General features: G+C 29.9%; 1 protein-coding gene across 1 annotated transcript in view; it reads left to right on the forward strand.

Annotated features, from left to right (window-relative positions):
• Window positions 1–621: 621 nt before the first annotated feature.
• The window catches only part of LOC112597212 (peroxidase-like), a 41,416-nt gene continuing 22,371 nt past the window's right edge, over window positions 622–19,666 (forward strand). Inside the window, exons 1-2 of the mRNA XM_025343164.1 lie at window positions 622–941; window positions 14,192–14,258. Coding sequence (XP_025198949.1) covers window positions 873–941; window positions 14,192–14,258 — 136 coding nt within the window. The 5' untranslated portion in view covers window positions 622–872. The remainder of the gene's footprint in view (window positions 942–14,191; window positions 14,259–19,666) is intronic.

Raw genomic sequence — 19,666 nt, forward strand, 5'->3', positions numbered from 1 at the left:
TCTCAAAATATGTGTATTATAATATACAATTAGCACAATGTTTATCGTATTTAAAGTGTTTACAAATGTTTACCACATCGTTAAAACGCTTTGATATAATATACCTACTATAAAATTACACCCCGAGGAGCGAAACATGTTTCCTCTTATACATGTCGGTAGGTATAATAAAACGAGAAGAATAATATTTACATGTAATGATAATAATAATATATTAATTATAGTAACGAGTAACGAGTGTTCGTTACTCATTAGTTAATGCGATAGTATTCGAACTTTGAAGATTTCCTTGTATTATACTATTATTATATTATATTGTTTGGCGTAATTATAACTATAAATGTACATACGCAATATCGGTATACATATAAATGTAAAAACATATTATCATGGAAATACCTGTGGACAAACACGAGAGGTCCGAAAGTTACAACGATTTCAATCAGACGCGATAAAATATGTAATAATAATATCATATAGACATCGTATTATTGGCGTGCGATTCAGCTGGACGGTCGGGGGTTACGCAATTGCGAACGGCCGAGCACACCACGCACAAGCGCCTCCTCTTCGTACGGCGGCGGCAGCGGTTGCGGCTACGGCGGCACATCGAAAGTGACCGTCGGTTCACTCTCACTATCGTTGTTGCACTCCCAAGTCGTACACACACGCGCACAGACCAGATACATTTAGGTACCTCATGCGCACACGATTTATTATAATTACTATCCATCCGATAACAAAGTGTACCACATACATTTTTCCAAAACTGAAAAAGCAACATTTTACTGTTTACATTTTTCCTTTTCTCGTCTCTTTTTTCTCTTTCTATCTAAATTTATTTTTTGCCAGTGGATAAGACGATCTGTCAGATGGAAGTTACGAAGTACGCGGTGCTTCTTTTGAGCATCGCCGCCGCAGTTTACACACCCGCTTCTTCGGTAAGTTCACCGCACTAACATTGTACACAGTATATTATTAATCTTAAACGTGTATTATCAGTATCACCATCGTATTTTACCAACAATCATTACATTCTTACGATTTTATCTCATAATTAATATGCATGGTCAGAACTGCAATTAATTAGTTCGCTCGAGATGGATTCATTATCGCGGAACGTACCGGTATTTTCTGTTGCGATCGAATTTATATTTATTTTTATATAAAAATATGATATAATTAATATAATATATATAATATATATTAATATAATATTTTTATATAATTGATTTATATTTAGGTTTATTATAATATAATATAATATATTGTAAATAATAATCAGTCTTAAGTGAACAATAAAAAAAGTGTTTTAGGGTAATGACAAAATTATATGGTGCTTAATTTTGTAAATATAACACTTTAATTCTTTAAGTGATTTCTGATGAAAATTTATAAATGACCTAGTATTTAAAGTTGACAAATTATAAAAAAATTACAAATTAACATTTTTTTTTTTAAAACTAACAAGTTAGGCGCGTTTATTTATCAAAAAGAGAATTTTAGTATAAAATAATAGTATAGTATTCGTTTAATGTATATTCATTGAATTTACATTTTAATCTTTTCAACTTTTCAACTTTTGTTGATAAATAAATTATAAGAATTTTATCTTTTAGCACCTTTAATTATATTATTATAGCGATAGTCACCCATCAATTTATTTACTAGTATTTTATTTTTAAATACAATTTTACAAGATAGATGATAGATAATAGGAAGGTACACATCTGGAATTTTGTGCTAGAATATAAACTAAATTTGGATAATATATATTTATAGTTTCATTTATTTTATTATAAAATTAACAAATATATAAGTTACATATTATCTAAGACTGGCATATATGCCTGATATGCCTCAACTTATTTTTAGTAAATTTATTTAATACGATTTTGTACAATATATAAATAGCTACTATATTAATATTATTCAATATTTTTGATTAAATTAATTTTTTTTTACATTATTTTTTTTTTTTAATTATTAGTCAAATTTACGTTGTTATTTTATGTGCAAATACGAAATAAAAATACGACATTTAATTTTAAATATTCAACCTTATTATTATACATAATGATAAAATAGTAAACAGAAATACTTATCTAAACTTCTTAATATTAAAATATTTACACATAATCAAAATAGTTAATATTTAAAATAAAAATCAGAAGGCAGGTATAATACATTAACACCGGTTTTAAACATATATTACAATTTATAATATTAATCGAACCGTTATATTGTTATATTATTATTACAAATGATTATCACATAATATATGACCGATTGGGCGCGCGGAAACGTTTTACTCTTATTTTTGTCGAATGCGTTTGAAACTTAATGACGAAATGAAATTTCACTGTTTTAAATGGAACGAAAACCGGTCGGTCGCTAAAACCGGGTTCAAAAATAATTGATGATAATTAATCTTAAGCATTTCTTTTTAAGACGCGCGTGGAGAGTGGAGTTGCGTTATAAAATGCCTGTGGACTTCTTGCAGGTTTTATTATAAATTAAAAGCTTAGAACTAGTTGAGTAGGTACAGCTTTGTTATTCAAATTGTGAACTCCAAAATTTCGAAAAATATTCCGCTTTGGAACAATATATACGACATAAAAACTTATGATTATGTCATCGTTTATAAAAGTAAAAACGGGAAAAAAATGACGATAAAAAAATTAAAAATATCGAGTCGTGATTGCATTTTGTGAAAGCAAAATATTTTCAAAAACATAAATAAATTCGTCTAGAAACTGACCGTTCAGCGATGCGAGTGTCGCTCTGTATAATTTGTATGGGACACTATAATGTTATTTTGTATATTGTACATACCTACAACTTCTATGAACGCGGACGCGAACGCATTAATCACGGCGTAATTATTATTATTGCTATTGGTGTGTACACGCTATTCATAACGTACATGTACATCGCGACGCGGAAGATATTAGAACCCATAAATCGCGGGTAAGGATGACTAGGTGTTATACTATTATATTATGGACGGCCTGAGGACGAGCACCGAACGGGTTACTCATCCGGCCCGTACACAATAATATTATTTGCAAACGAAACGAACATCGGACGGACAAGGGCAAACGGCAGCGGCGCGACATTGGGAGCAGCGGCGTGGCGTGAAAGGGAGCAGCAGCGACGGGCGAATAATAGTACACTCGCGCGATTGACTGCCGAGCGTTTTCCGATGAGATGCTGTAGGTATAATACGTAACAGCAATATCAAACACGATGTTATGATATGATTTGGGCCAGGATTTCAATGCACAAGTGTATTATTTTTTGGGTGCTCTAGGACATTGCGTTCCAAACACACGATTCGTTTTGTTTGACAGACACTTCAAAGTTGGAACTATTAGTTTTGCTTTTTTTCCGTGTTTTTCTGCGGGGTTTTTTTTCATTCGAAAGGCATTTTTTCAATATTTCCAAACCGTTCATTGATTTTCAGAGAATTTGATAAATAAATTCATTGTATGAGCTTTTACTGTACATTAGGAAATTCAAAATATTATGCTAAGAAATATTGTTTCTTTGGTATTTTTTGTTCTTTAATGTGTGAATTCGACGACAACATATTCATTTATCACCAACGATTATCGGATGTGGTGTTTTACCGAGGCACAGACGAATAACGACTAATAACAAAATATTAATCGGTCAGTTGGAGATACATCGCTATCGCATTTATTTCCATAAACTCTTTATTATTTATTGTGGGTACACATGTTTGGTACTATTATTAGTTTAGTTAAGATGAAATATTCTCAAAAACGATAAAAGTCGAATCGTCGTTTCTTGTCCTTTCCATAATAATTATGCGTCTATAAAAGGAATACCAAATTTACTGTAAGGGCATTATTGCATTTTTTTTTTTTTTTTTGTGATTATTGTGGTTATTTTTTTGATAGTTTTTAAGGCATTTAAATCTAAATCAAAATATTTTATGAAACCTAACCTAACCACTAATTTTTTACGTATCCAATCAATGTTTATTGGTATTCCCCGGTGTTTGTCCCGGGGCGTCAATCAACGTCCGGAATACAATAATAATACGTTTACCTATCTAGTGATAATAATAATTTCGTCGTCGTTATTGGGGGGGGGGGGCAGCGTTATCCTGTTTGTCTAAGAAGTTTTTCGTAGCACGCGTACACGTCGTCTACCGCGATGACGGTTATCCCAGCGTGTTTTTCGTCGCGTTCTCCGTGTCTCGGGCGCATAACTACGACGACCGCGACCTTGAACTTGCTATAGAGCGCCCGAACGCCGCGGTCCAGCAGCGCCTCCACCGCGGGCCGTCACGACCGTCGGTCGACCAAATGACGTTTTTTGTATTATTATAACACATAAAGGTATATAAACGTATTATTATTACTATTATTAAAAACAACGACTACGGACGCAGCCCGTAATCACTATTGTATACGCATTATAATAATATATTATATACACACGTACCTATACGCGTGTGATAAGTCTATTATTGCGAAAAACAAATATTCGTATTGTGCTCACCGTTTTGGTTTTTTATTTTTATTTTTTATTTCCCACTGTCTGTTTGGACAGGCGTCTCGAGACGTCATCGTTGATATCGTGCGAACCGTCCTCGAGTATTTTAGTGCGCAGTCCGAGATGATTTATGTTCGAAATGACGTACGATATTCAAATGTATAATAAACATACTATACACTGTACGGCGTGATCCATTCAACTATCTATCACATTCAACTTGGATCAGTTTAATTGATTTATACTTTTTTTTTACTTTAGTGGTTTTTACAGATTTTTTACGGGAACACATATGTCTTGTTTAATCATTTTAATCACGATGATATTTTTCTAAAAAAAAAAAATGTTGATTTATTTATATCGAACACTTAAGGCCGAATAAAAAAACATTTCAAACATATCATATTAATGTGGACAACATTAGGTACTTTTGAAGAGTACTTCTTGCCAAATTACCGGTTATTTAACTACTTATTTAAATAAATATTAATATAAAAGAAGAGTCTGGTCCAGATTAGGCAAAGTAAAAATAATAGTTGTCATTAAAATAATTTATAAACCTAATAACCGCTATGATGAAACAAAAAAATTTAGTGTTGTAAATACTTTAAACACATACATTTAGTTTAATAAGTACAGTTATAAGTGGTCAAATGGACTACGTTGTATTTTATACAGTATACAAGTATATTTATATTTATAAAGTCAGAACTTCCACGATTAGTCGAATACAATAGAAAGCGGTTAATAGGGTCTTTATCATCATCATAATATACTATCACTCGTGCATAATTAAAATTAGTGATAGTCAGAATCGATTTGGTGTAGTTAAGTTCATCGCGGTATGATCGTTTTATTACCATACATTACCTATAGGTTCCCATTCGTCATGTATTTACTAGTACAGCCTACATATTTTTATATTATTATACACAGGTAATAGAAATATAGCACTAAAGTTGTTTATTTTTAAAGGCAAATACACAAAAGTCATAAATGGCAAGACTACAATACTTATTGTACAGGTATTGATTTTTGAATGGCACGCTTTGATTGACAAAAAAAACTTAGGTATGCTAAATTTCTTACGCATATTTTTGTTTTTTTTAAATATAATTAAAAATCCATATACTTATTGTAAATTTTGAATATCGTGACATTGAGACATAATGTATACATCGCGCGTGTTCGATTCTTTCACAATACAACAAAAATATACAATGTAAATGATTACTTAATACGAAAGCATTTAAATGTTTATTTGCCATGTTTTAGTTCTTTTCAGATTCAAATGTATTTGTTATTTTTAATCTATTATCCAATATACTACAAACTCGAGCTTTTTTTTAGTCTTTTAATGATTTTATATATAAGAACGCACATCTATGAAATACATTAATAAAATATAGTGATTTAAACGAAATACAAATACTAAGCTCTTTTGTTCGATATAAATAACAGTGGAGTACATTTAAAAAATCATTAAAATGCAAAAACAACAATGAATGTAATATTTTATTTGTCTTTGTATCTTTTAAAATTATACGTTGTGAAATATGCTTCATTAGATATGATTTGACGATCCAGTCTATTTTGTGCATATCTTATGTTTGAAGGAAAATCGTTTTATAGCTCTATCATGATCACATACAAGTACTATCTTGACAATCCGGAAACATAATATAATAATAATATATTATATTATTGCTTTGCTATTTACTTGGCGACGTATTAACACAAGCGAGCTAGCTAACACAAGTTTATTTATTTTTTACTGTCGTACATATTTTTAAATCGAGACAACCATTCCCGCAGACCAGTCACGACTTCATAATTTTACAAAAGAAATGACACCAACGCACCTATATAATGATCTCTTATAGGTAGTCCGCTGCAGTTTGTGACGAAACAATATTAATAGCAAAACTACTGATCAGCTTTACGCGGAGTGTGGACATTCCTGGCCGCACAGATAGAGTCTTAACCCAGGCGGTCTTGACCTAAAACAGCGTGTTCTTACTTCTTTATTGTATTTGTTTTCAAAGTATTAGTTACATCTATTATTATTGTTGTTAACAACATGCTTGCTATAGGCAGACACATCCAAAAATGGATTTTGATGTTATCAATGTTTTGGGTGTTTGTTAATTTTGAATTGCATTTTTATTCGATATTCGTTGTGATAATTTCCCGTGATGTTGACCATTATTAATTATCTTTCAATCACTGTCATCTGTCAGTAAATCAATTTTTCGATAAATTTTTTGATCTGATCGTTACGGTTATTATTATTAATAATTTATTTTTATTGAATATTATACTCGAATTAAAAGTGTATTTATTTTTCAAAATAAATTTATCAGATTACGAAACTGAAGTTTAATTTGATTTAAATAGTGTTTTTGATGTCAAGGTTTTCAAAATATTTATCAATGCGTATTACATTCCTTCGTGCTGTCGTTGACCCACGTCATTTTATTTTTATTATATAATAAACTGCTTTAAAACGTTTAAAATAATATATGTGACATAAAATATGATATCATTATAATGGTATAATGTTTTAGTACCTTAGTTATTATAGTAATACGATACGTCATATGTGTATCGGATGTAGCCACCGCTAGTCCAAAATGCGGGGGCCATTAGATCACCGACCTTGGTCACGAGTGAACCATAAACGATGTAACACAGAGATATAAATGTTCCAAGGAATTTATTCAACTTAAATTTTAGAATGTTGGAAAAAAAGTGTCCCTAGTCAATGACTTCTGTGTACGTTTATTATGTATTTTGTTTTATTTTAATGGTGCTATTGTTATTATCAATTATAATATATTTTATTATGCGGGGGCAATTAGTTTTTAACATGGAATTTAATTGCTCGGACACATTAACTACATGTTTTAACGTGTTATGGCGCAAACCGTAGTCTGTTGTGTAATATGCACCTTTATAGACGTATAATAATATTATACTATGCTTTTAGCTTGGTTTTAATAGATCGTCAATTTTTCACGAAAAAAAAAACCTTAACAAGTTATTAATTAATGATAAGGTTGTAATTGCCAAATGAATCATCATCGGTGGATGGTCAAATGATTAGTGTATTTATTCCAAGAAAATATAATACAAACGATTACGACATAAAAAATACGTATTTTTAAATGTTTGGATTAGTTTCGATTGTGAAATGAGCGTGGACGTACCCTACATCGTGTACATCGTTCATCATGTATGCGCCTACAATATCGGTGTTTGGAATACGATTTTCTTAATCGTCATCTAAAAATGCATCATGATATTGTTTGCAACTTGACACTCAGTGAATAGATAATATAGTATTACTTACATTAAATAGGCGTATACAATTACTACGGTGCCATTGAAATACGCTGAGCTATTGTTGTTATACTGCATTTGCATGATATTAATATAATTTACACATACCTACGTTCAATTTTTCGCACAAGACACGAGACGTGAGATGCGATACAATTTTAATGCTATTGATAATATTATTATTGTTGTTGTTATTTCGTATACGCAAACGTTTCAACGTTATCAACGCGCTATTCCATCTCGGACGTATAACAGTTATTGGCACAGATATCCGGAAATAAAATATTGTTATAACGGTTCGTGAATTATTATAAAAATAAATATAAATATCTTATGATATTATGATATAGTAATATATTTACTGCGAGACAGCAGATGAAGCGTGGCGTATTGATAAATGCAAATCGTAGGTAGGCACGAGATAAAAAAAAAAGCCCATAAATGGTCATGGAACAACTGCAGTGGATTTATAGTATTTTTTTTTTCGGTTATTCATAAAAAAATATAGTTGTGTGAATTTTAGGTCAAGATCATTTACGTTTTACAGATTAGGTAATTATCATATTACAATAATTCCTCCATTTGTTTATTAAAGTGCCATAATATGTATGTGCTTACGTCTTTTAACCAAAAGAGTCCAATGTCAACCGGGTTCGCTGTAATAATTTTTGTTTTAGTTACATGATAATTATTATTGTTTATAGTGTACTTAATAGAGGCACGTTCAGTGTGGAGTATAATGTTCTTATTCAAGTTTGTTTTGGTCTAATTAAATTTTAATATAGGTACTGTCTTGTATACGCTCTACACGAAAAGGAAATGATATTAAATAGTGAATTAACGTTCAGACGAGGAAAAAAGTTTTTTTTTTTTACAACAATATAATTTAATATACCTACAATGTTATAGTACGTATGCGATATAATTCATGTATTTATTATTGTGGTTGATGACAATCGGAAAGGAATTCAACTCTGTATAGTTATATTATAATAATATTTAATATTAATGTAAGATAATATAATCTTTTAACCGTCGGATTTTATCTTGACGCTGTCATATTAAACATTAAATAATAATAAATTACATTATCATCAAGTAGCTTTCATTAATTAGCGGATAATATATCACCAGAGACCGTGCAGTTATGGAGCGACTGTGTCGGAAACCTCTCACACGATCTATATAATATACACAGCATGCACTATGCACACTATATTATAAACATTACAGTATAAAAATATATACCGCGAGTGTCTTTATTGATGCATGTCTCAACTCGCGTTATTCTATATGGATCTCAAATAAAACGTACTTATCACGATTACCTATGTGTGTTTATATAATATATATTAATATTATTTCTTTGCGCGTTTTGGACATGGATAATAATGATAATAATATTGTGTATTATTACGACGGTGTTGAGGTAGGTAATCGTAAGGGTCACGCGAATTGTTGTCGTGTTACGCGGTATACGATGCGTGCGCGAGCAGTGCGTCGCATATAGACCGTACATAGGTTTACGGTATATTATACCGATATGCGTGTTCTGTGGTCACGAATACGTAGATAATTATTTATAGAATTGTCGACTATAGCTATATCTCGAAAGAGACACATGGTAAAATCGCTTATATGTATTATTCAATTTATTTAAGCAAAATAAGTATGTTAAAAAATAGATTTTTCAAAATCACTTTTGGTTCTTTTCTTTCGAGGAATTTTAGTGCAGTTTTTAGGATTTTTAGGGCGCTATTCTATATATTAAGGCGTCTTATCAAGCAGCTATACGCTTATGACGGATACTATTGTAGTGATGATTAATATATTTTTAAATATTCTTCATTTAACGTGATGATAATATAATATTATGTTCGATCATAAATCATAATAATTTAGTGTTAGTCAATATAATAAATTGTACGGTGTGGAAGTGGCTAATATGTCACCAAAAGTCTCCCCAATGGTAGGTAACTGCAGCTATATATCTATGTAATAAAATATACAAGCGTATTATACGTTACAATTTTGGTACTAACTTTGGTTTACGGATGTTTTAATTAACGGTATATGGTTTGAATTCGTTCTCTGACGACGAGCCCGATTAGTACACGGTCGTCCAGGGGGGCGCGGTCGCTTTTGCGTTTCGGAAAGTCGCGTGCCAAAGCGGCTGTCCATTGTCTGCGATGCAGTGCCAGTGTGTACAAACGGATTCTCTGATATTTACTACACGAGACGCGTGCGGAGTATGCAAATCGACTTTCTATCGTTTTGTCATCATAATATGCGACGGGCGTGTGTGAGCATAAATCTACGAGTGTGCACATATACCTACGATCTTGACATTGCAGCATGCGGACGACCGCAGAGATTCCTCGCACGGTCGCGAAAGCGATCGATCTGCCGCCGCGGCCGCCTCCGACGTTTCACTTGCAGTACCTACCTAAGCTATAATGACAATAATTAGGTATAGTTTAACCTATAATAATATAATGTACGTAATTTTATTATTCTAACACGTGAACTCCATCCTTCGGCCGTTAAGATATCGTCAATCCATATAATTATGGCAGTTTATACATAATATTATAGTATTATTATAATATACAAGCCGATCCTGAGCGGCATTGTCCGTGACAAATTAAATGCCCGTGGATTTACCCTTTCTTAAACTCGTCGTTAAATATAAGCTGCGCAGGTTTTTAACGTAAGATGTTTGGGTTGTTTTGACCAAATATAAAATACAGGTCTAAGAATATGATATTATCCAATCATAATAACTATTTTTTTTTTTTATAATTAATGGTAATAATATATAAATAAAAATAATAATAATAAAAAGTATATTTTTTTGTACGTCATCTATATACTCAACATTTATATGTTGAAAAATAAAAAGTATCTGACATAGAATTTGTTAAATTTATTAGTGGAAATTTAATAAAAATTGGTCAAAAAAATGGATTTTTATATTAAATGTTACCAGATTATGACTTTTTATTTTATAAACTAAACGTCTTAAACTCTATTAAAAATGCAAATTATACACACATTAATTTGAGTAGTTCTGAGAAAATATAAAATATAGGTCTATAATTATATCTTTTTATAATAAACATTTTATTTTATATAGCCAATAGCAACTCTATGTAAACAATAAAAACATTTGTTTTTATTGAGCCAACATATCTCTGTTAATTCTCTTTTAAATTATGCTTGTGCCTATCACGTTGATGATACTTGTTACGCACGCCATACGTATAGTGTGCTATATAGGTATACTATTTCAACTATTTTTCATATTTTGCCACATCATTATTGTACGTGAAATTGTTCTGCCAATAAAAAAAAAAAATATCTTGTCGATCCCAATCAATATTGAAGCTGATATTTTCTAATTTTCTTTGAAATATTTGCAAACAAAGTTTTATAATTGTTAACTTAATATTTTCGTTGCAATTGAAGTTTTAATAAATGAGGTAGGAGAAAGTTAACATACCTTGTCTTTTTGTCACATCGGTTCTAAATCAATGTCAATATTTTACAATTGTTTTTATAACTTATTTGCCACTATTTTTAATCGACTTGGAGGCCCAACTTCACGTGCATTTATTACTGTTTATTATTATAATGTCCCGAGAACGGGTGAACGGCAATATCCAAAAATAGATAATTAACAGATATTCGTCATAATAGTGTACATGTATATATAAGATAGTAACCTTTCATTGAAAAATAAAATCGTTTCCGTGATAAATATATATATATATATATATATATATATATATATATATGCACATATTATTTTACTACATTGGATTCAGTAGTGAAGTGCACATCACGTATAATATATTGCTGCTGTTGCAGGTACATGGCTCCGACACTAATACGTTTAGTGTACGTGTGCGATATAGATGTATATAAACACTATTGTATTGTAATAATTTATATTGCAGTACTAAAATGTTAAAAATTTAATTTACTAGATTGATCTTTACATTGATAAAACTTGACGTAGTCATAAAATAGTTTAAAAAACAAAACTGAGGGAGAATGAAAGCCGTTTATACGTATATTTTATGTATAATTTATATTTTACCCTGAAAAGTATTACAATTTTCAAGATGACTAAATTTATTGTTCTATAGAATAGTTATAGAATTATTTAATATGTTTAAAATATTTTTATAGTTTTGTTTGTGATGTTAAGAATATAGGTAACTATAATGAAAACATATTACACGTTTAATATGCGATAATTAGTTCTATGCTATTATCATATCTGAAATAGCTATTATTTTATTTCATCGTAATCTGTTATATTAATAATTATTTATTAATTTATTTCACATAATTAATTAATACAATTTCGATTTAGTAGGTATACAGTTTATAAAAATAGTAATCGTTGTTTAAAATCTTCTAGTCACGAATACCCTTGAGTTGAGTTTGAGGCGATTGTATGGGACAATACAGAAATTAAAGATAAAAATAAAAATAAAGATACAAACTGCAATATCAGTTATAAATTACTTAGTATTTTTATAAATTTATTAGGTACCTATGTATTTTTTCAAAATGTTCTGATTAAAAGCTTAATTTAAATAGATATTTGACAGTAATGTATAGTTTAATAAAATAATTTCAATTATTCAAAAGTTATTATAGATATTACTAGATTTATGTTGATTGTTTTAAAAATTAAGTCACGCAACTTACAGCTATTTGATGTTTTATATTGACTGTATTTGGTGCTTTACAAATGTCAATTTTAGTAAGAGAAATTTCGAACTCGTATCAGGTGATTGAATAATACTTAGCACTCTCGTGTGGTTTTTCTTCCGCGTAGAATTTCACATTAAATCATAACAAATTACAAAATAGTAAACAGTCATCAATACTTTTCAAATACGTGTGATACATACAAAATATATCGAGTGACATTATGGTATTGGTTTCAAAATATTATCATGAATTGAAAAGTAATTTACGTGATTAAATAATTTCATTACGAACAATCAAATACAATAATTATAGAAAAACGCGAAAAAAAATATATTAATCAAAAATATACCTAACGGTTTGTTAATTTAAATACAATCAATATTTGGTAATAAGTTTAATAAAACATGATATGCAATACACGTCAATAAGACATCACGTCCAAAACGATCATCAACATTATATAAGAATGAGAATAAAACAATAAATGTCGTCGTTGGTCACACAATAGTGTACATACATGATGGTATTTATTTTATGACGCTAGCGAGTCTAAGAGGTTTATACATTGAGTTTAACTTTACGAACGTTAGCGCTTCTTCACCGATTTCTCTCGATTATAAAACACAATATTATTATATTATAATATACAAGTACAGGCGTATCCCGTTATATTTAACAGCGTTAATTTTAAAATTATATTTTATTCTCATAAAGGTCACAGGAAACATTTATCATTGAGTTGCTCATAATAAATAAATATTAAGTGGAGACGATAATATTTTGTTATTCATTATAGTTTACTTCTACTTTAATTTTGTTTTCTCCTTTTGATCTAAACATCTGTTAGTTAATAGTAATCTCTCTCAGTATTTTTACAGGAGTCCTATCGTTGAACAAGAAATTGTAAAATTAGAAAATAAAATATTTTTTTGGTTTTTAGGTTTTAGCTACAGCCCCACTCATCAATTCTTTCATAGCCTCACCTAAAGAGTCTTATGTTACCTATACTGTTAAAAAGTTATGTCTGTGATTAACTATATACTATGTTAGTGAATATTGTCATTGTAATTAGCTAATTATATTCTTACAGTGGTGGACATACAACTTTCGAGGTGTTAAAAAATTAAGTGCATAACGATGTTATACGATATTTTGTCGTGATGCGGATAAAATGTAGGAATTATAGTTTGTAAAAAAAAAAAAAACTGTCTTAAAAAGTCTTGGATAGTTCAATGGTTTTCAAATTAATTGTACCTACCTACGGATGACGTCAGGAACTTTCGTGTGTGGTTCTCACCTCTAAAGCCATGACAAAAGCTTTTGTGGTTGTGTTGTAACTTGCATGCACCTATAAGTCGTAGTAAATACGTTTAAGTCATATACTCGTAATATAAGTATTACGTCATAACAATAATATGTCACCCTCGCTTAATTTACATTTCTATTGAAACGGACAGCAAAAGTGCTTGTATTCGACCAGACCGTGATCTATATTAAATTTTTTATCGTACAATTTATACTTTTTTTGTATTAATTTTAATAATATACACTTAACATTTTATATCGATTGATTTTGTTTTATTTATTGTTTTAGACTGAAATAAACGGTCGAACCAGGAGACAAAGTTTTGTAGATTTTTTGCCATGGAATTCAAGAATCGGTAAGTTCAAGAAAATATTAACGAAACAATAAAACAACATAATTAAATGACGAGTGATGTTATTAGGCGTTCGTACCTTATTTTTTTCCATTCGGGTTGAACAATTGTTCCGGGTTCCTATTGTTTTTTTGCGGTCTGGATATTATTCCGACCGCTGAACCGCATTGTACCGTAATTATTATTATATTTAATTTTGGAAAGTTATGTACTATACTAGTAGATTAATAACATAAAATTAGTCATATATATTCACCCAAAAAAAAAAATATATAAGAATGACAGCATCCTAAATGAAACAGGACGTGTATGTACCTGTTTTTTTATATGTGTATAATAATATTGAGAGTGGTATTAATAACTTGTAAAAATTCCAATGACATCCAGCTGCTAGTTAGTTTAGATATATTATTGAGTATTGACATTAGTTGGAAAGTTTAAATAGAAAATTAAAATAAACATTTTAGAAATCATAAACTTTTAAGATCTATCCAGTCTCATGAGCTTAAAACAATATAATGAGACATTTGGGTTGCATAATAACTAATACAATTATCTTATTTCAGTTGACAAACACGGTTACAGTTCTAAACAAAATAAATAATATAATAATAATGACTTATTTTTAAATACTGTGTGGGTTTAATTTTATTTTAATGTATAATTTAAAGCACTTATTTGAAAATGATTATTACAGAAAATTCCATGTGCACTTTAAAGACTTATCGAAAATTATTGATTTTTACAAATATTTTTGTAATTGATGTTTGATCATTACTATTATAAAGTTGAGGTCATCTAGGTACATATTAATATATTTTTCATGGTATTATATTTGTTAAGATATATGAATCGTGGTGACTTATGCATTTAATATTATTGAAATACAAAAACTGGCTAATGTAACCTTAATATACAGCTGTGTTAGATTGGAAATTTGAGATTTATGCATGTAAATTATCTGCATGGTAATAAATAATAAGTACAGACGATTTTTGAAACGACTAATCAACTAATTATTATTATGCAAATCGTTGTGTATACGCATTTAGCGTACACTCGAATAGAATCGAAGAATGTAAACACACAAATACCCACGACTAGTTCATTAATGGATCCTCAAGCATAGTTATTTGGAGGACATACTAAAGTTATAAAATAAAATATCGTGGTCTTAAATATTTTATAGTTATTTATTTCCGTAATTTATTAATAGTTTAGCCTTTTAGCGCACGGATGCATTATACAAATTTTAAATCAAGAAAGTAGATTAAAATATCATCTAAGAATATTTTAATACGTAAATTCTGATGTATATAGAACCTTCGTTTTAGTAGTTTTTTCTTCTTAAAGACTCATCCGGTGATTTAACTCTTAGATATTAACACTTGATCATTTTTTCATACTTCCTAGCTCGTAACCAACGAACCAAACAAATTTAATTACCCGACCTTCGCGTCGAAGATAGCTGCTATTCGTTGGACGAGAAATGATATTTTTCATATTTATAGATTGAATTATTTTAATAATTTTAGTTTTATTTTTTTTAACACATTACCGAAATTGAACTTCAATCAAAATATTGTTGTACATTTATTGTTAACATAATACCCATAATATTATCTATTGTTAAATATACCTTGTTGTTTTTTATAACTTCAAATCACCACTATGCAAATTATAATTCAGAAATTTCGTTTTACCAATTTTTTCTTATGTAATGTGAGTATGATTTATTATTTTAAAATTTAACTTTGTATATTATTGGTATATTATTTTTTAAGTGTATATAGTTGATTGGTGAACAGTAGGTGCGATAACTATTATACTTACAAATGTAATTGCAAAATTGTCGATTAATTTTCATGACGTCACAAACAAGAGAAATAATAATCTTGGTAAAATTGTTATTCATTCACACTAGAGAAATTCGAATAAAATATCAATGACTATTAAACATTCCAGCATATAAACTAAATTATTGTATAAGAGTATAAGACTAGTGGTTATTTACTAGCTGTAATAGTTTTGATTAATGCACTTCGGTCAAACATCGAAACAAAACGTGCAAATGCATAAATCATTATAATTAACGATATTATAAACGTTTAATAAGAATGTAATGTACTTATGTTATTGTATATTAAATTATACACATATATTAGGAAGCTTTTATTTGCAATTTTTCCAATTGTTCTACAAAAAAGAAAATCTCGAAACCTCAATTCATCGCAATGCCGCTTTCATCGAGAATCGAAACTAAAACATTGTGCGCAGCCTGCACTGTATTATTATGTAGATAGATATTTTATGCACAGAGCGTTTACGGGTAACGGAATCGTAATAGTTATTTTCTTTTCGATAACACTACTGACGGCGGCCGAAAGCTCTTTGAGTACCATTATGTACCGGAGATATCCGTCCGGTCAATTTCACTCGATACGGACCTAAATCATTATTTCAGACACGTCTCATACGACGATTTATTATGTAATATTATCTTCCGTCGACCGACCACGAAACGGTTACTACGGCAATCGTTTCATAGAGTATCGCGGTCGACGTTCTGATAACTTTGTAATCGCGGAAAAATAAGAAACATCGTTTAAATTACTTAATAATTTGTAGACAAGATACGATTTTCCCACCTCTGATATAACTCCTACTTCTATTATATTCATATAACTGCACGAATAAACTTCTCGTATCGGCGACCACCATCGATCCACTCTTCCGACCATCGCGTACTATCCAAACGAACACCAAATTTCGAGCGACGCGTTCGTCGGACTGCTAAGTGTATGCATACAATTATGATATTGATATTATCAAAATAATATTATAATCATAACAAAATCGAAACCAGTGTGCCCTGTACGCGGCGTAGTAAGTCATGCGATAACTATATTGTTTTCGGTGCACGATGTACGATCTGAGCACGAGCACGCTGGATGGGTACGAAACGCCGGGGCTTATTGTCCGTCCGGCGCGCGCGTTATCAACTCGACAATACAAATACGTTATTATAATATTATTTTTCTACCGGTCTCTTTCACGAATCGGAAACGTTTTTCCGATGTCCGGATGTTATATATAATGTGATGTGTTTGGATGATGATGATGATGGTACTTCGAGGTCACGTGCGTCCGCGTCTCGAACAATAGATGACCTCACCGCGTTTCCTTCGTATCGCTGTACGGTGTACGTTATTTTATTATTCTTTTTTTTTTTAACTGACTGGCACGCCGACGTCAACTTTTCACGCGCCGCATATAGAACCTATCACATATGTACAAGGTATACAGTGTTTATGTGGAAGGTAATAATAATATGACGTATTTCATTGCGATTTTCTAGTGGAATTGTCAAATTCTCCAATTTAGCCCTTTTGACACACATATTATACTATATGTATTTTAATTTTTAATGTACCTATAATTGTAATAAGTTCGCATTCTTCATCGCGTCCCGTTCACAATAATATATATCCATAAATATTCCACCAGATTTCGTGTATTTACGTTATTTTTGCTTGTTTCACCCTTTTGGTCAGTTATTTCGTTTTTTTCTTTCTTCTATCACGCCAAACGACCTTTACGTCGCCACCGCCATAGACTTTCACTTGAATCGTTTTCCCGTACTCACGTTGTTATATGGCTGTGCGGTGACTCGCGTGATCGTTATCAGATTTTCAAACAGTTCAAAGGTGCGCCACGCACGACAAAAATCACTTATATTGTCAGCGCCCACTAAACATGTTTTTTCACTCATCGATTGTGATGGAGTGCCCCGTTTCACGATCTTCGTCAAGGACAACGTGGAAACCGTTCTCAATAACTCAAATTGGTGGTGGTTAATTTTTTTTCATTTCATCAATATTTTATCATGCAAAGTAAAAACGTGACGACAATTTTGTCTAAAAAAAAAAATCTGCTGGTTTAAGGAATCCAAATTTGACACATTGTATAGATCGACCTGTGTGTACCTATACGGCTGATGGTTATACAAAGTTCTTTCACAATGAGCGCAATGATTTGATTTTGTATTTTCCATGGAAAATATTTCGAACAGTACAAACAGTACAGGAAAAAAGTCTTAGGAAAGCCATGTAGCCCTCCATCTATCTGTCTCTTTACCGAAGACTGGAAACAAGTATCTGCATTAAACGATCTATAAATAAGATAATTAAGACTACATAACATAGTATTTTAAATTATGGCTTTACCAAAAATCAAAAATTAATTACTTTAAGTTTTGTCAACTTTATTCAAATGTGCAGAGTGTCTTAGTAATTAATTAAATTAGATAAAATCATGAAAGCGATTTGTGTTTAAAATAAAAACAGTTCTTATAATGCATTTAAAATCACGGTTGCTTTGATTTTCCACTAGATAGCGGACTACTTAACATATAAATCATTACGGAAAATTAACTTACTATTACGTGGTTAATTTACATGTACCTTACACAATTTAATTTAAATATAAATAACAGAGTATTTTGTGCAAGTTAAAATAAAAGAACAATGTATTATAAATTATTGAAAAGCACGCACAACTCAATATAGATAACATTATTTTTCATTTATATTTATAGGTCACATTATTTTTTTTAATATTAAATAAAAAACTAAAAATTTCCTTGTATACGTCATATTGTCATTGGTTTTTTTTCGTATTTACACTTAATGTGTTATTAAATTGATTGTAACAACAAATAAGAGTTATAGCACGCTATCGTGAATATTTCGCAAGTCGTTATTGTTTTGTTTATAATAAAAATGTATTTCATTTAAATTTAAAAAATATGATTTACTGTTATAAGAAAGGTATTTCAAGGATTTAATATTTTTAATCTCATCTATGATTTAATTTTATTCAAATAAAATAATTTTAATTTTAATTCAGTATTAAAAATGTTGACAGTAGTGGTTTTCTTTTATAAGTATAAGGTCAGATAAATAATTACAAATTTAAACGTTTAAGCGTTTGAATAATATCTACCTTTTTAATTTTCTTTGCTTTGTACCTACATTTGAGACAAGTATCATATTAAAATATTGTACTTTTTATCTTATACAACAATAATAAGTTTAATGTAATAATTTAAGATCTAAAACGAAGCAATAAAGCGCTTTTATCCTTTATAGTTATATAATTTTAATTATTTTATCATTTATACCAATGTAGGTTCAACATTTTAATATGTATTATGTACCTAAATGAATATAGATTTTTATTAATTCGTAAATCTTATGTATGTTACTTAAATCATCATCATATATTTGAATATTTGATTCAAATTATAATACTAATAAATACAGATTATTAATTATATGCATACAGGTATTAATTTACATACCCCTTATGGTTTATCATATTATCATAGTATTTAAATTATTAGGGAGGGG

This window comes from Melanaphis sacchari, unplaced genomic scaffold (assembly GCF_002803265.2).
Source record: "Melanaphis sacchari strain LSU unplaced genomic scaffold, SCAv2.0 Contig395_pilon_pilon, whole genome shotgun sequence".
Taxonomy (NCBI): domain Eukaryota; kingdom Metazoa; phylum Arthropoda; class Insecta; order Hemiptera; family Aphididae; genus Melanaphis; species Melanaphis sacchari.